The 22726-nt window shown below is 40.9% G+C and overlaps 1 protein-coding gene across 2 annotated transcripts in view; it reads right to left on the reverse strand.

Moving 5' to 3' along the window:
- Positions 1-22726, reverse strand: part of NUP205 (nucleoporin 205) — a 43914-nt gene that overhangs the window by 10670 nt on the left and 10518 nt on the right. For both annotated transcript variants that reach the window (XM_077339197.1, XM_077339196.1), the window contains exons 10-30: positions 21219-21356; positions 19466-19616; positions 18639-18844; positions 18083-18265; positions 17311-17361; positions 16350-16559; positions 13325-13424; positions 12301-12438; positions 11354-11543; positions 10442-10562; positions 9848-9929; positions 9224-9388; positions 8730-8854; positions 8400-8514; positions 7927-8076; positions 6341-6415; positions 5483-5640; positions 4826-4906; positions 3547-3738; positions 2186-2456; positions 1603-1701 (exon numbers count right to left, since the gene is read on the reverse strand). In XM_077339197.1, coding sequence (XP_077195312.1) covers positions 1603-1701; positions 2186-2456; positions 3547-3738; positions 4826-4906; positions 5483-5640; positions 6341-6415; positions 7927-8076; positions 8400-8514; positions 8730-8854; positions 9224-9388; positions 9848-9929; positions 10442-10562; positions 11354-11543; positions 12301-12438; positions 13325-13424; positions 16350-16559; positions 17311-17361; positions 18083-18265; positions 18639-18844; positions 19466-19616; positions 21219-21356 — 3001 coding nt within the window. The remainder of the gene's footprint in view (positions 1-1602; positions 1702-2185; positions 2457-3546; positions 3739-4825; positions 4907-5482; positions 5641-6340; positions 6416-7926; positions 8077-8399; positions 8515-8729; positions 8855-9223; positions 9389-9847; positions 9930-10441; positions 10563-11353; positions 11544-12300; positions 12439-13324; positions 13425-16349; positions 16560-17310; positions 17362-18082; positions 18266-18638; positions 18845-19465; positions 19617-21218; positions 21357-22726) is intronic.

A 22726-nucleotide genomic window follows, 5' to 3' on the forward strand; every position in this document is an offset into this window, starting at 1 on the left:
GAAAATGTTTTAGCTTGAATCAGCCCATGTGTACATTTATTTCTTGTCAAATTTTGTTACATCACAACAAAATATTATCAGAAAGATGTTAAAAAGAACTTGAAAGAACTGAACAAATTCTCAATAAAAGGGCACAAGTTTAGGGATGGGCTTGAAGTGGGAAAATGAACTGTGGTCCTTTTAGAATCATAGAATCATGAGAATTGGAAGGGTCCATACAGGCCATCTAGTCCAACCCCCTGTTCAATGCAGGATCAGCCCAAAGCATCCAAGAAAAGTGTGTATCCAACCTTTGCTTGAAGACTGCCAGTGAGGGGGAGCTCACCACCTCCTTAGGCAGCCTATTCCACTGCTGAACTACTCTGACTGTGAAATTTTTTTTCCTGATATCTAGCTTATATCGTTGTACTTGTAGTTTAAACCCATTACTGCGCATCCTTTCCTCTGCAGCCAACGGGAACAGCATCCTGCCCTCCTCCAAGTGACAACCTTTCAAATACTTAAAGAGGGCTATCATGTCCCCTCTCAACCTCCTTTTCTCCAGGCTTAACATTCCCAAGTCCCTCAATCTATCTTCATAGGGCTTGGTCCCTTGGCCCCAGATCATCCTCGTCGCTCTCCTCTGTACCCTTTCAATTTTATCTACGTCCTTCTTGAAGTGAGGTCTCCAGAACTGCACACAGTACACCAGGTGTTTAAATGGAGTGTTCAGAAAGCCCAAAAAACAACTGAGCTGCTCCCCTGGCGCTCAGCTGTTTCAGGCTGTCCTGTTGCAGTCACTTTAAACTTTAAAGGAACTGAGTCCCTTTAAACACCTGCTTTCTTCTCCATTCACAAACCACCATGGGTAGCCACAAGCTGCTTAAAAGTCTGTGATGGTAGAGCAGTCACGAACTTTGGTTTGCAAGCCATGGGTGGGGTAATAGTTGTGATGAATTTTGCTTTGTGGTTCAGTTCACACCCATCCCTACACAAAATATTTTCAGAGGGAACATGCTCATGATGAAAGAAAACACAACAACTTTATGAATACTTTTTGGTCCTTATAATCCGTATGAACACAAATCAAATAAAAGGTTGGATTAGGGAAGGAAAACCACAGGCCAGCAGCTACCTGTATATAAAAGAGTATGGAGAAGAAGGGGCTTGGACAAGTCTGAGGAATGTGTGGGTAAAGATATATGATTGCTGATGAAGAAGAAGAGTTGGTTCTTATAAGCCGCTTTTCTCTATCAGGAGGCTCAAAGCGGCTTACAATCGCCTTCCCTTTCCTGTCCTCACAACGGATACCCTGTGAGGATGAGAGAGTCCTGCTCGGTCAGAACAATTTTATCACCGCCATGGCAAGCCCAAGGCTGCATGTGGTGGAATGCAGAATCGAACCCGGCATGCCAGATTAGAAGTCTGCATTCCTAACCACTACACCAAACTGGCTCTAGTGAAGGGCAATAGTGAAGGGGTGTGAGCTGTAGTCTCTTGTGGGTGAAATAAAGTGCTGAGACTTAGAACGACCATCAAAACACCATTAATACTCTGGGGTCTTGCATGACAGTTATATCTTTACTTAATTATGGAAAAAGAAAACATCAAGTAACATTCTACCTGCTTCCAAGGTGTCGGGTTCATCTGGTCTCTGAGCTATCTGTAAGTAGTAGAGCAGTGATCCATACAGGTGAGTTCTCACTCGCTGGAACCCACCACCTGCTCAGACGAGACACAAGTATTTCTAGTGAGACATAAGTTGGTAAATACATCTTACTTCAGCCATGCCCCTCCCCACCTTCCTTGGTTTATCTCCAGAACACTACCTTTCATAATACAAAAACAAACCTGTTTATGTGGACTAAACATCACTGAACCCATGTTAACTGAGCAAAGATATTTTGAAGAGCTGTTTTTGATATCCCACTTTTCACTGCCCAAAGGAGTCTCAAAGCGACTTACAATCATCTTATCTTTCCCCACAACAGACAATCCGTGAGGTAGGTGCAGCTGAGAGAGCTCTTTGAGAACAGCTTTAACAGGACTGTGACTAGCCTAAGGTGGCTGCATATGGAGGAGTGGGAAATAAAACCTGGCTCACCAGATTAGAAGCCACCACTCTTAACCACTACGCCATGCATAATGGGGTTTTTTTGTACTATCTTTTACCCAAAAGAGTAAAATTGGCTCATTGGCTCATTACCTGTTTTCAAAATAAAATCCAGAATTTTTTTCAAAATGATATGGAGAGAAGAATCTCCAATGGAAGCGAATCCCACAGCCATGCCTTCAGAACCAAGTGGTGATGTGAAAGAACCATCCAGCATCATGACAAACTGAGAGTGTCCAGGTATAGGTTCAGCCAGTAGTTGCTTTTGCTCTGTTCTCACAGACTGACTTAGGTGGGCAGTCAGAGTGAACACAGCTCCTGCCACAACAGGCATTAATTCCTGAGCTGCGTCATCATCCAGGATCTTATGGGAAAAGAAGAGTAAATGTTTTAGTTTTAGGACACAATAGGTACACATACCCAGACAAGTTTTATAATTCTTTAATGGAACCCCCTATATTCTTCAACACTGCCATGAAACCACTGGGTAAGGTCATGGCTTTATTATTGCACTTCTGGCTGATCCTGGGGAGACTATAGAAACTATGCACCGGGGCTTGGAGGCCATTCTGGAGTGGATGCCAGCTAATAAACTGACATTTACACTCAACAAGATGAAGCTGCAACTGGAGAGTGGAAGGTCTGACCTGGGATTTAACATGCCACCTGTTGCAGATCTGCTTGCACTCCCTTTGAAGGAACAGGTCCACAGCCTGGCACTATTCTTTGACTCATTCCTACTGCTGGAGAAACAAGTGGCAACTGTGGCCAGGAGAAGTGCCTTTTGCCAGCTTCAGTTAGTCAGTCAGCTACAGACTTTCCTAGGCAGGAAAGATCTGGCCACTGTGACACATGCGTTGGTAACATTTAGATTAGATAACTGAGATGTGGTTTGTATGGGGCTGTCCTTGAAAAGTTTTCAGAAATTTCAACTGCTATGGAATGTTGCAGCCAGGATGTTGACTGGAGTGGATTGTAGGGACCATGTCACTCCAGTCTTGGCCCATCTACGCTGGCTACCAGTTTGTTTCTGGAAACAATTCAAAGAGCTAGTGTTGACTTTTAAAGCCCTCTGTGGTTTGGGGCCAATATACCTGAGGGACCACCTACACCAGTATGAACCCACTTGAACACTATGGTCATCTTTCAAGTCCCTGCTTCAGGTACCCCCTACTGATTAGGCAGGGAGCAATCAATGAGAGGGTCTTTCCAGTCGTGGCACTAAAATTCTGGAACTCTTGCTTTAGAGGGATTTGTCTGTCCCTTTTTGTTGTCACCTTCCACCAGTTAGATATTTGTCGGTGGTTTTTACTGATAAGCAGTAATTTAATGTAGACCAATAAATAAATATTACGTAATTTGATAATTTTAAAAACACAAAAAGTAGCTATTTAAACCAATCCCATGTACAAATGAAAGTATCGCTAACATTAACATACTGCAGGGCGGCTTACTTTGTCATGCACATCTTGTAAGAGGTCACGGATAATGAGCTGCCTTTCTTCAGGCTGAATGAGGTCCTGTGGGCAGGCAGTCAATATGATTTCTACCAGCTGCCTCCATGATTCCAGAGCATGCCGCTTTGCATAGAGACACTGAAGGAGCTTATTCCGTTCCACAACATATTGAAGGATTGTGTTGATCTCCTGGTCATCCAATAAAAGGGAACATTCATTAGTTCACAACAGAAAATTCAGGGTAAATGGCTGCATTTTTAAACACAGCTCAAGTCACAAACAGTGCATCAAAAGTCAGCTATCAAATAAGTTATTTTATTCCTATATTCCTATCCTACAACTAACCAGGTTATTGAGAACTTTTAAAATTTACTTTACAGAGCTGCTCTTCTCTCAGGCGTCTGTGGAACTTTTCAAACATACTCAATGTTCAAAGATTTCTTGGGGATTCTCCCTGAGCACTGCTTAAAAGGTTAGCTATCATCTTAGGAGGCAGATGTAATATTTTCCCCCAGAAGTTCCCTTAAAATGTCTTGTGCTAACTACCAAATATTTTGAAGGTTTTATGAAAGACAATGAAATTGTACACTTTGCATACCTCCAGATTGCAATTTTAAATTTTTGAAAATCATTGTTACTGATAACAGACCTTATCAAAAAAGCATGATTGTATAGTACAAAGACAGTTGCATCCAAGAGATCCATAAAATTAAGGGTTGTGAGTGTCCTGCATAGTTCAGGGGGTTGGACTAGATGACCCAGGAGGTCCCTTCCAACTCTATGATTCTAAGCCTGAAGACTCCTTAGGTGGTCTTAGACAAGTCAGTAACCCTCTGCATAACCCTCTGTGTTTAATTGCATTTTACATTTTTAAGTGTAATTTGTTTAAATTCTCTTATGTTCTTATGTTTGACACCTGGTGAGCCCTGATAGGGTAGAAAGGCAGTATAAAAATGTTTTAAATAAATATAAAATGCTTCAAGGATGGTTTCAGAGGGAAGTAGTGTTGATCTGTAGTAGAACAACTAGAATTGAATCTAGTAGCACCTCAGAGACCAGCAAGGTTTTGGGACATAGGCTAACCCTTCATCACAGAATTCAGATTTCAAAGAGCTGTTGAACAACAGAAATAATACTGTTTAACCATAAGCAAATACTGAAAAGGGATTCACAAATGAACACCAACAAAGAAGATCTCAGGGAGTGTCATGAAGGAAAACTAGCTAGTGCAGCTAAGCATCCATTTTCAAGATCAAGTTTTCATATGGGGACTTACCTCCATGAGCAAAGGTCTCTGTCCAAGGGCTGCCATTCCTTGCAAGGCATTAACTTCAGCAATCAGAACTTTGTGAACATGCTAAAATTAAAGAGAAAAAACTAAGGACACTTTTGCTATCTGTAGATTTTCTCAAGGCTGGAAGCACTTGTGGGCACAACAGAATTACGATATTAACATTTTTTCTTAAAGATGCGTTGCCATATTACTCTGTTTGTAGCTTTCATTCTTCTGAAACTTTTTCAATTTCATATATTACCCATTTCCTAATGTCTTTCATACTTTCACTTCAATCCAAAAGCTTCTATTAAATAAACCACTAGAAATCTTAACATTGGTATTAGTTTATTTCCCCCCTTTTAGCCCCTGAAATTGAAACAACATTATATACAGAACCTAGAAAAGGTATGAGTCTGAAGTGGCCCTTATCAACAAATAACTACAACATAAATAATTCGAAAGCAGTTGAACTCCTGACTGAAAGTAGATTGAAGGAGCTACAGGTGCATCCTTAGGGTTACCAAGTGCACATGTAAGCACTTTTAATTCTTACTGACTTCAAGATAAGAGTTTATGCTTAACTTCCATTAAAAGAAATGGGATTTAACTGTGGATCATTATGAAAAATAGATCTCTACATATGGCAAGGCTTCTGACCTTGACGTTGCAGATAACTGGTCCACGTGCACTCTTGTTCTCACAGTTGGCAATGACCTGCTCAATTTGAGCCCGGTCAAAAAAATCCAGTTGCAAAGGCTCTGGGATCTCCTGACTAAAGTCAATTGAGTCCAGGATGCTTAAGATCTTCCTGCGAACTAAAGAGAAGAAGTCATTCAGAGAGACCAGAAATCAATTAAACTCTGAAATTAAACAGGCTTTATGGGTAACTGCTTCTATTTAAAACTGCTCTGAGCTTTGTTCACAGTAATTTTCTTTTAAAATCAGTAAATATATATGAATGCTCATGATATACAACACGGGGAAAATCTTACAAATTAATTCAATACTGTGTTCCACACATTAATGCATCTCCAAAGGTTTCATTCATTAAGATTCTCTTTTTACTCTTTTCCTTCTGCTACTTTCCTTCCAAGATCTAGCAAAAATCACAATGGCATTTAAAACAGAATCTTCATGTATTTGGAACTTCTTCAATAATTAAACAGGAAAAAAACTTTAGAGTCAATTTTCCTAAATATTTTAAACATGTTTACTATAATAGCATTCCAGGGCACAGAAACATAAATCTATAGTTGGCTTACAATTATCCTGATCAGCTATGAGTGGCTTTTGCCACCATTTCACAAGACTAGATGCCACCTTCTGAAGTGTGTCATTTCATCATTGCTATAGTGCATGGACCATATTCTATGCTGCAATGGCTTGTCTTGTGGGAAATCTTCCTAAACCTGATTCCTGCATCTTGCAGGGGATTGGACTAGAATACCCTGGAGGTCCCTTCCAACTCTGTGATTCTATGATTAGAATCGAAGTAAATCGGCCTCTAAGTCTTACCTTTGGAAGCAGTATCAAAATGAAGAAACCCAGTGACAGACCGACTTTCATCTTCTGTCCCTCCTTCACCATCAGCTGAGAGGATTGATTGAAATAAATATGTAAGGGTGCAACACACAAAAGCTGTTTTTTTTTATAAATGCAAGCAGTTTAGGACAAATACTGCTATTTTGACAAGTACAGTTTACAAGCACAGGAAAATTCATTCAGGCTGTAATAATTACAGCCTGCATAATAAGGTTGCCTGTTTGATGCCAGGAAGAGTCTGAATTAAAATTTTAAAATATCCATCCGTCCGATTTTTGTACCACCCCTCTCAGTAGAACTGTCTCAGGGCAGTTAACACATATAAATTCAGTAGACTAATACAATAAACAATCAGTTAAAAACTGCAATTATCATTGTTGCAACAGTAATGACATATAGCCAGATAGATATTAAATATTGAAGGAACCAGAGGAAAAAGGATGGCAGAAGAGGGGGTGGGAGGCCGATATTTTGGATGTAATGTTGTTTATTGTCCAGCCAGCTTCAACCGTAGGCCTAGTGGAAGAACCTTGTCTTGCAGGCCCTGAAGAACTTGGACTCTCTTGGGAGCTAATTCCATGAGGTAGGAGTCAGAGCCAAAAAAAGCCCTGGCTCTGGTTGAGGCCAGGCAGATTTCCTTAAGGATCCTTAGCTGGTTTGCAGTACTTGACTGAACAGCTCTCTGGAGAATGCATTCAGAGGCAGTCCCAATGATTCTGAAGCAGCAGTCAGACTTGACTGCTATCCAAAGGCCATCATTGTCTATTGGGGCCTACTCCAATTTGTAATTAGCCTGGACACCAGAGTGATTTGCTATGTGCCCAGTAGACAAAAGAAGATACATATGGAAAATTCAAATTAATAAAGAAATCAGAAGTAAGCCACCTCTAGTTTTACCTTGGAAAAGTTACTCATATCTCAGCCTCATTCAATGACTATGCAAGAACTGAGTGAGTTCTAAAATTCAGAACGCTGGACCCAAGCTACAGAGGCTCAGCTCCAACGTCCACTCTGGCCGGAATAGTTGGAACATAATAGGCAAGAAGAAGAAGAAGAAGAAGAAGAAGAGTTGGTTCTTATATGCCGCTTTTCCCTACCCGAAGGAGGCTCAAAGCGGCTTACAGTTGCCTTCCCATTCCTCTCCCCACAACAGACACCCTGTGGGGTGGGTGAGGCTGAGAGAGCCCTGATATCACTGCTCGGTCAGAACAGTTTTATAAGTGCCGTGGCGAGCCCAAGGTCACCCAGCTGGTTGCATGTGGGGGAGTGCAGAATCGAACCCGGCATGCCAGATTAGAAGTCCGCACTCCTAACCACTACACCAAACTGGCTCTCTGCACCAAACTCTCTACACCAAACTGGCTCTCTACACCAAACAGAGGATAAAGCATGTTTTTCTCCATTCCATAAGCATCAGCCTTCATTCCATATCATTAATACGGTATAGGAAAGACTGTCAAATATAAGGAAAGTGTCATAACAGACGAATCTGAAAGTGAAGAGAGATTCAAATAAGCATCTCAGACTCTCATCTCTGTCCAGTCACAAATCCCACTTACCTAAATAATGTTTTACTGGCATGTCATCTAAAAGGAGGTGCAGGAGTCTGTGTGTGTGGGAACGCTGGCGGTTCAGGGATGTTACGCGCAGTTCTATAGATGCAGTCTTCATTAACCATGACATCTGATTCAAGGCTGGAATCTCATGCTCTGCAGAGAGAAAGCAGGGCAAGAATGGCACAGTTCAGAATTCTGTCAAAAAGCATCTTCCCTCTTGCATGCACATAAGGTACTATGAGGGTTTTCAAGGCAAGTGATTAAACAGGGGTGATCTGCCAGTGCCTCCCTCTGCAGACTGCCTTGGTGGTCTCTCATTCAAGTATTGACTCTGCTCAGCTTCCAAGGTCAGCTATACTACACCATTCCCCTTCCAACTTTGTCTCTAAGCTCCCCAAATGGTGTTTTTTTGCTTTTCAAACAAATGAGCCAGATTTTTAAAAGTTAGAAGTATCAGAGTGCGTTTTCAGTCTTACCTTTGACAGAAAATGGTAAATGTTGTAACTGAGAGAATAAGAAATCCTGGCTGGTCCTTAAATATCTCATGGTTGGTCCCGAAGTATCAGAGCAGGCACACAAGTGATAAATCACCTATTTATTCCAAGAGAATTCAGGAAACAGTTCACTTTTATAGGACTATGAGGGAAATACTAGCCAAAGTAATATGTAATTTTGTTCTGTATTTGAGCATCACTAAAAACTGAATAAATTGCAATACAAAATGGCTTTAGTGACCTACAAAAATAAAAGACTAACTGAAAGCTTGTTGCCTTTATGCAAAGAAACTTAGGAGGTATTTTGTATACCTGATAACACAGTTCTGCCAGATGAGGAGACTCCTGAACTGCAGTGGGGCCAGATCTGGTTTTAGAACCTTTTTCCAGTATGTTCAATATTGCATGAAGACAAGTACGAGGGCAACCTAAAACACCTTTAAAGCAAGAGTGATACTTGGATAAATAAACAGTAAATGTAAGCCTTTAACAGAAATAAGCATTTCCTTCAATGTACTAAGGTTGAAAACAGTTTTCAATACCATATTTATTTGTTATTACTATTCATATTATTGCTTGTCATACCATATTTAGCGTTTGCATCATGTTCTGATGCATAAGAGCTTATGCTAGAATAAATGCTGCTGGTCTTTACAGAGCCACTAGTCTTCTGTTTTATTTATGCCAACGTTTTTCACCCAACATGACTCACAGCACAGCAGACTTATGGTTTTATTCTTTTCAAGTGGTGTATAAAGGTGGAATCTATCAGCTCCACATTTCTACTACCCCCTTCAATTCTGTACCTGCATCCTGTAAGTTTGTTGTGCTGACCGGCTTCTTGAGCTCATAACCGAGAAGATACAATGCAAGATTGGGTGAGCTGAACTCCAGAGAAGTGATGAGAAGGTTCAAGATGTTGATCCGAGTTTCATGGTAGATCTGAACTCGCTTTCTCTCAGGTTCAAGTTCTTAAAATCAGAAATATATATCCATTTTAGAATACTTAAAGAGGAAATTTCATAAACCATCCAAAGGTTGTTAAATATGCTTGAAAGTGACCAAATGCCTAGTTTCTGTACCGAGTTAAAATCATATCCTTGGCAACATGATAGAACCCCCTCCCCCCCCGGATCATAATCAAATTTATATGTGGATAAGTCAGCTGTTAAAGTTTTGTGGATTTAAGGCAGATTTACAAACTAGCTTTACTTCCTGTTTTCTTATTTTCTATTTATAATTTGGCTCAAAACAAACAAAAATAAGTGGCACAGGACACTGAATCCAGTTTGGGGCCACTTTCCTAATCTATGCAAAATAAATGCAGTACCTTTATGTTTTGCAATTAAAGGCCTTGTGACCCTTCCCTGACTTTTTGAGTAATTCAGCAGCTTTTATAATTTTAAAATAAATACTGATTAGTTTCATACCTTCTACAGCGTTAATGATTTCTTCTGCATTTTCACTGTCCAAACATTCCACAAACCCAGCCATCAATTTCTGGCTAATATTCTGGATTTATAATCAAGAAACATGATTGAAAAAAAACCAAAATTTATTTAAAGATCATAGTGATTCAAAGCAAAACAGACTGCAAAGCATTTGTATAGAATGGATTTCCCCCCAGTTAAACCAGGCTGGCTTTAATGCCAGTTGCACTGTTCCAGCATCAACACAAGAACCAATACAGGAGATGCTTGGCGCCAAAAATGGCTGCAGGCACTGTTGCACCACACCCTGTGGCCAATAAGCCTTTTCCCTGCTGAATGATGCAACGGAAGAGATAAGGGAAAGTCCGGCTTCAGAGCATATCCTGGCTGGGTGGGGGGGGGGGGGGAAGGAAAAACCGAAAAAAACAATATCTCAGCCCAAGCGTTTTCACAGAATCATAGAGTTGGAAGGGGCCATACAGGCCATAGAGTTGGAAGGAGCCATACAGGTTTTCACCATAAAGCTTTTAGTATTAGTGGACACCATTATTCTCCCCTCCCCATATTAAGAAATTAAGAAACTATAGAAGTTACCTGATCTTGTGTGAAGTCTCCAATTAATTTGACCTGAATGTTAGTACTGTAAGAGATACAACACAGAATCTTGGAACTTTCAAAAGCCAGCTCAGGATTGGTAGTGCCATGATAGAGGTACCTTCAAAAGTTGGGGAGGGGGAGAATAAGCTATTCTTAGATTGAACAATTTCAGGAAAAAAAGGAAATAATGAGTTTTTTAAAGTGTGCCATAAAAATTAATCTTATAAAAATACATATGATTTCTTCTGAATTTTCACTGTCCAAACATTCCACAAACCCAGCCATCAATTTCTGGCTAATATTCTGGAGATCAAAAATGAAAGTAGGATTTGAAATTTATAGGCTCATAAATATTTACACAGCTTAGCAGCACAGAATACTCTAAACAGGGCATTGCTACATCCTTCAAACCTACAGCCTACCCCATAGCTCATAATTCCTCTTTTTCATCCCCATTAATGTCTGCTTACAGGCTCATGCTCGCTGAACTTTTTCCTATTAAACACAGTAAATCAATCAATCACTTCACAAATGAACATGGAAATGCTCAAAAGAAATCTGTGAAGAGAGGCCAAATAACTACGGAGCCCAATCCTACAAGGAAGCTCACATAGCAGTAGGGCTGGGTGCTTCAGCGTCCGACGCAGCCGTTCCCACCTGAGTTCGCGCATGCATGTGCCAACCAGCATGCCAGCACCAGTGCCCGCACCTCCCCCCCGTGCCACGGCATTGGCTGCTTCAGGTGGGAATGGCTGCTTCAGATGCCAAAGCGCAGCTTTAGCGTGCTCATACACAGCCAGCTGAGAACCTGTACTATCACCAAGTCTTGCTACGGCACCCATTTCGAATCTCAGTATTACTCTGGCCATCTCTATAGCCATTCCTGACCTCCATATATTTTGGGTCTACCTGGCAATATTGACCACATGGTCTGCCTTTTTAGTCCGAGGGTTAATTCCTTGCAGCAGTTGCTCTAGAGAAGCAACGATCAGGGACAGATGGCTTTCCCTTAAGTAGTTCATAAAGACATTCTCTTTCTGCAGAGCCAAGTTGAGCAGTCCAAGGCAGTACTGTGCTGACTTCTCTAAATGCTTCTTTCCTATTAAAGGACAGAAAATAAATTGAAATTCCCTATTGGAATTATCACAACACAGAGACAAAAATGGCTTACAACCTAAAGGCCTGGAAAACTAAGTTTAATAAGATTAATAAAGTAATATAAACATATTAAAGGATTGTATTGCTAGAAGATAGAGGAGAAAATGGAAAACAATTATGGCATAATGCTCTCGCAGCAAACTGTATAGTTAACATAATTATTTTCTTTTGGGGTATTTGTTCTTTTTTCTTCTAAGACTTTGTTTCACTCTGCTATCTTTTATTAATAAAATAAATTGAACAAATAGATCTAACTTCCATTGATGTAATGCTTCAAGGGGGTGGGGGAGTTTTCATTCAACAAATGCAGTATGGCATAGTGGCTAGAGTGACAGACTAGAACATGGGAGAACCACATTCAAATCCCTGCTCTGCTAAGGAAGGTGGACTGGGTGACCTTGGGCCCATCAAGCTAACTTACCTCACAGAGCTGATGCTGTGAGGATAAATGAAAGGGTGGGTGATGCTGTGATAAGTCACTTTAGGTCCCCATTGGAGAGAAAAATTACATTCCACGCATATACACGTTAAACCACAATGAGTCAAGTTTGTCCCTTCAAGAGGTTCCAGCCTGTCATCAACAGCTCACTTAGTAGCAACGCTGCATATAATAAGCATACACAACTGATGTATGAAGTACCATATACATTTTAAACAGACAGTGTTTTAATCTTTAAAAAAAATAAGCAAGTACCAACCAGGGAAAGGGGCATAGGTGTCTAGTTGTTTAACCCCTTCTTCCAGCAGGCTGAGACACAATTCCAGCATTGGTGATTCATTCAGTAGGTGGTACATCAGGTTAAATCCAGGGGGTTTATATGCTATGACTTCTTCTCCTGAAAAGGCACAATTTAGTAGACCCTGCAATTTACCTGAGAGTTATCAACTTGTTGCCTAAAAAAACTACACACCATCATCATAATCTTTGCCTATTTCCTCTTCCATCTAAATAAACAAAATATAACACTACTTTCTCCTTCATGGTATCCCTGAAGAGTTCTCTTTCAACTCTGGATTTATTATTTAAGAAGATTGTGTCTTTGTTCTAATTGTATCCTATCTATAGCAGTCTAAATGCATCCTTGCTGGCTTTTTCTCCTGCCATTATATCTTTTCTTAAAAATCAATTCATCTGACATAATTTGTCTTTCTTTCGCATCACATTAACTCTCTTCAGTATATCCCTTGGGTTCTGAGCACTAGAGTCAAGCTTCTAATCCTTCGGTTACGGTCTCTGCCTCCAAGTGAATCACCTCCCACTTCCCCTTACACTCTGTCCATGCCCTCCCTAAGACAAAGTCAATCTCTTTCTACCATGCTCCCTATGACTAGAAACGTGCCGAGTCATCTCCTGCCATACTCACCTGTCCTAATTCAAGGGCTTCCCAAAGCCTTCTCTGGAGAAAACAAAACAAAGCCTCCTTGCCTCATTTAACTCCCTGCTACCTGAGCTTTTAAATACTGCTCCATTACCCATTTGCCAAAACTTGCCCTTTCCTAGTTATGGAACACAGATAGCAATCCTATGATCAGGGAACGTCTCATTCCTATACTTCATACAACTCTTTCCATACTACCAAGGTTAAATAACAGTTGTAACACCAGATTATGCTGGTGTTCCAACTGGCTTCCAAAAGCCAATCTAACTAGTGAGGACCTGGCCCCTAAGCTAAATGCAAAAAAAAAAAAAAAAAAAAAAGTCAGCACAGATGAAGAGCCTACCTTGTAACTCCAGATATTGGTCCACAAAGTCTTCAAGCTGAGGTTCATAATCTCTCAACAATTTGTAAAAAACCTCCAGAACAGCCTCAGCTACTTCCCACTATCAAGAAACACACACAGGATTATGCTCATACTGTCAATGCAAATAAATAAAATTACATCTAGCCATATAAACAAATTATAAGTGAGGAATATATTTCAGACAGCAAAATAAAATGGGAAACTAAAGTGTTTTGATGCATACATCAATATGCACACACATTTTATGGGAATATACTGTATATAGCTTCACATGTAAAAATTTTAATTGGCTGTTTTAATTATTATTATTTTATTATTTATTTGATTTGTATGACCGCCGCTCTCGGAAACCGGCTCGCGGCGGTTCACAACATTTTAATACAATACAATATATTAATCATTAAAATTCCCCATTAAAACCCCATTAAAACAATGACTAAGTCACAATGATGGCGATTAAAACTATTCCCGTACAGGCCCACTGGATGAGCAGAAGGGAACGGAGGATAATTGGGCATAGGATGGAACACTCTGGGGAACCAGGTCAGTTTAGTACTGGTCTCCCCCCTCCGGGGAGAGGGGTCCGATCTTAGCCCCGGGCCATCACCCGGCCTTAGACAAACGCCTGGCGGAAGAGCTCCGTTTTGCAGGCTCTGCGGAACTCAGAGAGCTCCGACAGGGCCCGCAGCTCTTCAGGGAGCTCATTCCACCAGGTAGGGGCCAGGACCGAAAAGGCCCTGGCCCTTGTCGAGGCCAGGCGTGCCTCCCGGGGTCCTGGGATCATCAGCAGATTCTTACCCGCAGAGCGAAGTGCCCTGCGGGGGGCATAAGGAGATAGGCGGTCCCTCAAGTATGCAGGACCCAAGCCGCGTATAGTCTTAAAGGTTAGTACCAAAACCTTGAACCTGATCCGGAAACAAACTGGCAACCAGTGCAGTTGCTTCAGCAGAGGCTGAACATGGGACCTCCAAGATGATTTAGTGAGGACCCGTGCAGCTGCATTCTGTACCAGCTGTAACTTCCGGGTTAGAGACAAGGGTAGGCCCGCGTAGAGCGAGTTACAGAAGTCTAATCTAGAAGTAACCGTTGCATGGATCACAGTGGCCAGGTGTTCCGGGGGCAGGTAGGGCGCTAGTAGCCGAGCTTGGCGTAGATGGAGAAACGCCGTCCGGGCTACCTTAGTGACCTGGGCCTCCATGGAAAGTGAGGCATCCAGAATCACTCCCAAATTCCTGGCTTGGGGCACAGATGACAATTGTACCCCGTCCAGGCAGGGAAGACGCGCTTCCTGTTCCTGCTCCCTTCGGCCTAGCCAAAGGACCTCCGTCTTGGAGGGGTTGAGTCTCAGGCGGCTCTTCCTGATCCATCCATAATGTGAGCAATATTTTAAAAAAATACCCTTTAGAGCAAGCAATTTCCCCATCACCATCCCATTTATTTAAAAAGCTTAAAAACAGCCTTTTCCCCATCCCAATAGAATCTAAGACCATATACCTAAGTAAATATATAGGGCAGCTTTTCTCAACTTTTTGACTGTTGAGAAACATCCTCCAGGCTTCGAGAAACCCCAGAAGTGGCACAATTGTATAGAATATAGTTGGTAAGCATCACTGTGTACATGTCCACCCAGGACCCCTCCCCCCCTTCCCACCTCCTCAAAACCCATCATTGTCCATTGGGGGAGCAGACCAACATGACCATGTATAGTAATATCACCCATGCATGCATATCACGCACGCATGCATATCATGCATGCATCACACATACATATCACACATACATACATGTGTGTGTATATATATGTATGTATATATATGTATGTATATATATGTATGTATATGTATGTATGTATATATATATATATATATATATATATATATATATATATATATATATACACACACACACACACACACACACACACACACACACATATATATAAAAACATTAATTTCCCACACATTTGGAAAACCCTTCCAGGTCCAACAAGGAACCCCAGGGTTTCACAAAACTCTGGTTGAGAAAGCCTGATACAGGGTCTGTCCAATGATAATTTCCTGCTAGCGTAAGTACACTATGGCTATTTCCCCTGATTTGCCTCTCCTACTACAGACACCCCCACCCTACTCAATGTTGTCCTTGGGATTGCCTGAACCCAAGGATTGTGTTTCAAATGGTGCAACAGGTGACAGAGAGACAGGGAAACAGGGGAGACCTACTGATCTCATGGATCACGGGACCTAGCTCAAAGGACTTGTCTCTTTTTGCAGCATCACTACAAAGTGAACTATCCAATGGTAGGTAAGGCAGACAGGTGGCAGAATAATCTATCCTCAAGCTGACTGGAATGAAACAAAGCCAAAAGGATGAAACACAGACATGAGAAGGGAGCACCAGATGTAGATAAGCACTTTCAGTTCCTAGAAGTCTTGACTTATTAATTTAGTAGTTATTTTGCAGAACAGAGTTTGCTGTTCTAAATGCCCTCAGTTTGGGATAAGCACCTTGTTGTCTCTTGCTTTTGGCATATTGTAGTCATGACAACATATGGAAAAGTTTTAACATAGAATAATTTTAAGATGTGTTTGTTTCCTCTAATACTATGCTGAACAAATAAGCCCTTGTATAGGCAAAAGAACAGGCCAGGGTTTACCAAAACATTTCATCACATAATTCACTGATTTTTTTAAAAGAAAATATTGTAGACTTCTATGAGCAATCTCCTCTGGGATTGAGGGATATTTCAGTAACAGTAGTCCATAGACAAAAATGGCTCATGCCTAAACCTCTGCCATTATTTCAACATCAAACCACTGAATTTCAAAGAATTAAAAATCAGGATCACTGAGATTGATGGAGCTACTTGTTAGTTCAATTTACTACTATTGCCTTTTGCAAGAATTAAATGAAATAAATATTACATCATCAGTATTCCCATAAAATGTACAAATGTTTGTAATTTAGAAGTATATGTATTATAAAAAACACCAAAACCAGATGTTACCTTTTCAGCAGCTCTACGGTAGGCTCGTGTACGAAACCGAAGAAACACAGAATCTCTCAGAAATTGCAGATAGGGATCAAAGCCTGGAGGACGCAATCCAGCCCCCAGGTTAGAAGGAAATGAGCTCTCTACCAGTGTGCTAATGAGCCGACAGAAGGCTATAGTTAAAGGATATTCCTCACAGCGGGATTCAATCTCATTCAATTCAACCTTTCCAAGGAAATAATTAAAAAAACATTAAAACAAAAATCCACCATTTTTTTCTTATACTACAGCAAAAAAAAAAAAGTTTCTAAGGAATGTGAAGTTGTGACTTCATTGGTACTCATCTGTGAGGCCAGGTTCACACATGTCATGCATAAGCCTTTTCAGCCCTGGCCTCTGCCTGGTGGAATGAGCTCCCAGAGACCATCAGGGCCCTGATGGAACTAGCCCAGTTCCACAGGGCCTGCAAAATGGAGCTCTTCCACCAGGCAAATGGAGACCAGTACACCCAGAAGATCATAACATCACATGGGTCTTCCCTACCAATTTGGGGTCTTCTCCCACATCCTCCCTCCAATAAGCAATGACTCAGCACAAGATATTTACTGTTAGCTTTTTAATAGTCTTAACTGTATTTCCGTGTTTTAACGGTTTTGTCTGAAAGTGTTGTACACTGCCCTGAAATGACAGGTTCAAGAGGGATGGGCCTATAAATCTAAATAAATAAAGGATACGCAGAGCCATGAATGAACCTTACCACTTTAGACTACAGGTGGATTTCAATTCCAAATATTCCATTCCATAAATATTCCACATAGGTGGGAAAAACAAGTACAATGGAAAGAAAAACACTACACTCTCTTCACTTTTGGTGCTGGTTTTCTCTTTGTAGAGGGCTTTTAAATCACAAAGATGTTTCTATTTGTCTTGATTCTTGGTCCTTTTAAATGCAGTAAAGAAAGGAAATAAAGTTTACCTCAATACCAATTGCTTGCCTCTGACTTGGAACTCTTACAGTCTGCAGTACCTTCCAAAAAACACAAGAAAAAGGAAATACTTTTGTACAGTTGCTGAACCAACATGGCTGCATGTGCACATAACAGCAAAAAGAACATCTATGCTAAACAACAGTTTTCTAAAACCTACTATCTAAAATTGGCATGGCCACTCATGAAAGGCAGACTGCACCTGTAATTTTCTACCATACACGATTTTTACCAAGTACCAGAAAGAACTCCATTCTAGAAGACAATTCCAGGCTGGTGCAAAAGTAATGAACCCAAATCCAGTGGCATGCTCTCTCTTCCAGGCTCTCTTGTGTGGCATGGATATCGAGTCTAGTTGCCACTCACCCCATCCCCCGTGGCTATCAGCAAAGAGGTTAAACACAAGCTTTGGTAAGCCAGGGTTAACTAAGGTGCAGACTGTATGGTATATAACTATAGCTATAAATTGGAATATAAGTAAATAAAGTATTCAGGGATTGCACCGGGGCTGCAGAAAACCAATGTCTCCTCTAGCTGCTGTCATCATAGGTCAGATTTTAGGATGTGGAAAGAATGTCATTTACAGACTAAATTTAGGCTCAGCCCTAAATTTTCAAGTAAGAACAATGTAACACTTGCAGTGCAAGAAAGCTTGAAGCAAAACAAATATTTCTTAACATTTTAAAAGCACAATTTGCAAACAGAATGCAGTTTTGATTCTATGAGCAAAATATTCACTAGGGAAAATATCTTAAAAGATACCTGAGTATACTCTAAGGATTGCCAGAGGGAAGCAGCAATTTCAGGAGATTTCCCAAAACTTGTTAGGGTATCTATGAACTTTGCTTTCAAGATGGGAGGGATGCTGCACTGCAGAAGGCCCAAAATGACTACCACTGGCGTCCACTGAGGATGTTCACACAGAGCCAAGCGAGCATTCTCATTCTACAGAGAAGAGAAAGCAAATGCAGTTTTGTTTTTATTATGCTGCACATTCACACTGTTGATCTCTATGATACAGACAAAATATAAATAATGTCATTTGCCCATCAGAATAAAATGTTATGGTTAGCAACATATAATTTCTTTCCATATCTCTTTCACTCACAATTTACTTAAATTGGATCCATTATTATATTTTCCTGGTGTTCTTTCTCTTTCTCAATTTACACTTCTCATTCTAAGTAATTTCAGCTTTTAATATCAAATAGGGGGAGTTACCCAATTTAATTGATTTTACATTCATCCTTGGTCACAATATGGACCAAATTACTGAATAATGGACAATAACGGATTGTAATCTGGACTGGCTTCTTACCCATTTTACTATAGTACTTGTAAGCTCCAGAAAGGCAATCAATCCATCTTGTTCCTTCTGGGTGATACCTCTGAGAGGGAGGTGACGGTACTGAATGCTATCTGCACTTGGCAAATCCTTCCTTAAGTGTTCGTGATACAGCATCAAAGAGTGAAAGAAGTGCTCCCATGAGACCGGACTGCCACCTGCTCCTTGGATGTTTTCAGCTAGAAAAGAAAAATACCCACATGATTACAGGCTCTGTTAATTGAACTCAGTCTAGAGAGAGAGAAAAACCCTGCCCCAAACTTAAAAGTGAAGTAAGACTTCTGAAATGATACATGAACAAAACAGCTTTGAAATGTATGTTAGATGTCATCCTCTACTATCTGTACAGAGCAGCTTTATAGGATAGAACTCTGAGTGGATGTTTGAAAATTAAGTCCTTAGAAAGTGCTCATCAACCGCTATTAGAAGTGACTTGGTTCCCAGAAATTACTGATAAATATAACAAAAGAATACAAATATAAGTTTTGAGCCTTCGGTAGAAATATGAACAGGTAGTTGACTTTAGGTTTTTCAGATGAACTGCATAAAATATTTGTAGTGAACTGTCTCAACACAGTCCAAAGTTACATTCATTCACCCACACATGTTCATTGAAAATTCATTTTACAGACAAATATGAATCATCACAATGTAACTGAACACAAAAGCTTTCATTTCTCTGACTGAAGACAAACTGCCTTGGCAAGCAATACATCTACACCTCTGAAAGGCTGCACCATGTAAGCTTTACAGTGAAGAGGAGGAAAGGCCAATGGCACCTTGGGAGCCATATTTCTTACCATGGCTGCTACCGTTAACTTTCAGCAAAGTAAAGCAGTAATGAGCACACTGGGGTCCGCTGGCCAATCCTTGGAGCATTTTCAGATAAGGAATGTAAATCGTGGATGGGAGGAGGTCACCCATTTGCCTAACAAATTTAGACAAAACCACCTGTAACAAAAACAACATAAGCATTTATACTGGGAGATTCAGAAAGATAGTAACTCATATAGTAGTGGCTGCAAAATGTAGACCAAATGTAGACCAAAAATAACTGGCTCAGATATTTTGCATCAATCACTTTTACTAGTCACTTTTTCTTTATTAAACAGATTGCTGTTGGAGAAATGACCCCCTCCCTTGACACTAGGGGGAAAGAGCAAGAACTTTTAAAATCTTAATAACACCAACGGATTTTTTTTATTTTGGAGGGGGGAGTGAGGAAGATCTTGTTGGCAGCATGCTTACAGTAGCTGAGTTCCACCTGGGCTACACCTTGTCCCATTCTTGCAGGTATTTAAAACAGCTCTAGAAGCAGAGTGCACAGCCTGGATAATGTGGGGCAACCTCTTCAATCAGGACCAGGCTGAGACTTGTTCACATTAATCATTTTATTGCATTTTGGTATTGTTTTGAGAACTGCTTTTAGATCCCTTCAGGGAGAAAAGCAGTACACAAATGCCTTAAATCAATATAAGCATGTGCTTCATTCCTCAATTAAAACCAACAAGTCCTAAAATCCTTAACAGTGGCTGGAATGTGACCTTGAACATAGTCACACTGTGAGGCAAAAATAAAAACTGCATTAACAGCATTCTGAATGCTCCAAAATAATCTTTAATAATTGCCCCATAAGGCTTATCAGTATTGCCATATATAAAAGTAGATCAGAAGGGGGGAATGCTAAAGATCAATTCTGGATCCTTCCTTCTATCTCTTTCATAACGATCTTAACAGGAAGGTATGTGGTTTTAAGCCAAGTATACTGTATTTCTAGTGACAGATTTTATTTTCCTGGGTTCCAAGATCACTGCAGATGGGGACTGCAGCAAAGAAATTAAAAGACGCTTGCTCCTGGGGAGGAAAGCTATGGCAAATCTAGACAGCATCCTAAAAAGCAGAGACATCACCCTGCCAACAAAAGTGCGTTTAGTCAAGGCTATGGTATTCCCAGTTGCAATGTATGGCTGCGAAAGTTGGACTATAAGGAAGGCCGAGCGTCAAAGAATTGAGGCTTTTGAACTCTGGTGCTGGAGAAGACTCTTGCGAGTCCCTTGGACTGCAAGGCGAACAAACCGGTCAGTCCTAGAGGAGATCAGCCCTGACTGCTCTTTAGAAAGCCAGATCCTGAAGATGAAACTCAAATACTTTGGCCGCCTCATGAGAAGGAAGGACTTCCTGGAGAAGAGCCTAATGCTGGGAGTGATCGAGGGCAAAAGAAGAAGGGGACGACAGAGAATGAGGTGGCTGGATGGAGTCACTGAAGCAGTAGGTGCAAACTTAAATGGACTCCGGGGAATGGTAGAGGACAGGAAGGCCTGGAAGATCATTGTCCATGGGGTTGCGATGGGTCGGACACGACTTCGCACATAACAACAACAACACGGTATTTTAGAAGATAAGGCAGATAAGGTATTTTAGAAGATAAGCTGCTTCTTAGCTTGTACCAACCTATTATCGGCACGCAGACTGCACTTCCATTCTGAAAACACAAGGTACCTTTGTCAACCATTCCCACCTCCCAAACAATACAGGGGGCGGAAGGAATCTAACCTGACGCTGAGGTGGTCTCTGATGAGTTATTCCAATATAGGAACCCATGATGGCAGAGCTCTGAAGAGGCTCTGAAGGACACCAGTATTCAAGAGCAAGTTCGAGATTAAAGGGATCCTTCTTATATAACTCAGCAATCTGTAGATTAAGAAAGAGAAGGCTTTGGTTCAACATACAAGCAACAGTATCTAACCTTGTATGCCCTGTCAGTTTTTCAAAATCAACCAAGCTCTTTTGTTGATGGTTTGCAGCAAAGACAGATGGGAGACAAGTATCTGCAGCAGCAGCAGCTCAATATACCAGCTTTCCCTGTGTATTTACCAACGCTCACAGTGGACTGCTTTTCAAAAGTTACACAACCCTTTATGATCTGGACTCTGCTCATAATACAGCATTTGGGCTAAATGAACTTAGTATAGTTTATATTATAGTTGCAAAGTTGGGATACAGCAGCCAAAATTTAGGAAGGTTTCTACTGACTGTACATCATCTATGGGAAAACATCAGAAGACCTGGGTAATTCCTCAGACGTTCTGGCTCAGAACTGCACATGCATGCTTCCCTCATGCTAACAGGGAATATCTCCAGAAAGTAGTAGATATTTGCCCCAGACCAAAAAAGAAATGCTTAATGGAAGTGAGTGATCATTTCTTGAACAGTTAACACAAGGGACTGCACAATCTCCTCTCCGATCAATACAGGCACAAAGAGAAAGTGAAGAAAGGAGCAACTGGGCTCAGAGACACTGTCCCTCTTAGCACACTATATATCAGTCCAGCCCCATTTTTGGTAACTTTATCAACAAAGAAATGTATCTGAGGGAAACCAAATGAGATATTTGGGGATGGGAGATGGCCTCAGAAGAAAGAATTATCTGAACCCACTGCATTCCTTAATCCAATAATCAATTCACTGTAGAGAAAAATGTGGACTTGAAAAAAGAAAAGTTGGTTCCTCTATACCACTTTTCTCTACCAGAATGAGCCTCAAAGCGGCTTACAATTGCCTTCCCTTTCCTCTCCCCACAACAGACACCCTGTGAGGAAGGTGAGGCTGAGAGATCCCTGATATTACTGCTCAGTCAGAACTGTGGCGAGCCCAAGGTCACCCAGCTGATTGCAAGTGGAAGAGTGGGGAATCAAACCTGGCTCACCAGATTAGAAGTCAGCACTCTTGACCACTATACCAAGCTAAACATTTATTCCTCATTCCCATCACGATTCTCTTGGGAGTTCCCATTTGTTTATTCCCTATTTTAAAAGGTTGTTTCCAGAAGTTTTCATAAAGATTTAAAACAAATACAATTTTAAATTATCAATAAAATCATAACAAAAGCTTGGATCCAATGAACTATCTGCAAATGACACTGGATTTTTGCCACACTTCCTTCTGATCTCCAGAAAACTGAACCCTAAGATTATGGGACCTGCATGGAAAAGTAACTATGTGCATCATGGGACCTTTGTGAGAAGGGCAATGTTGCCCCCATCTTATTTTATACGTTATGC

This window comes from Paroedura picta, chromosome 5, assembly GCF_049243985.1.
Source record: "Paroedura picta isolate Pp20150507F chromosome 5, Ppicta_v3.0, whole genome shotgun sequence".
Taxonomy (NCBI): Eukaryota; Metazoa; Chordata; class Lepidosauria; order Squamata; family Gekkonidae; genus Paroedura; species Paroedura picta.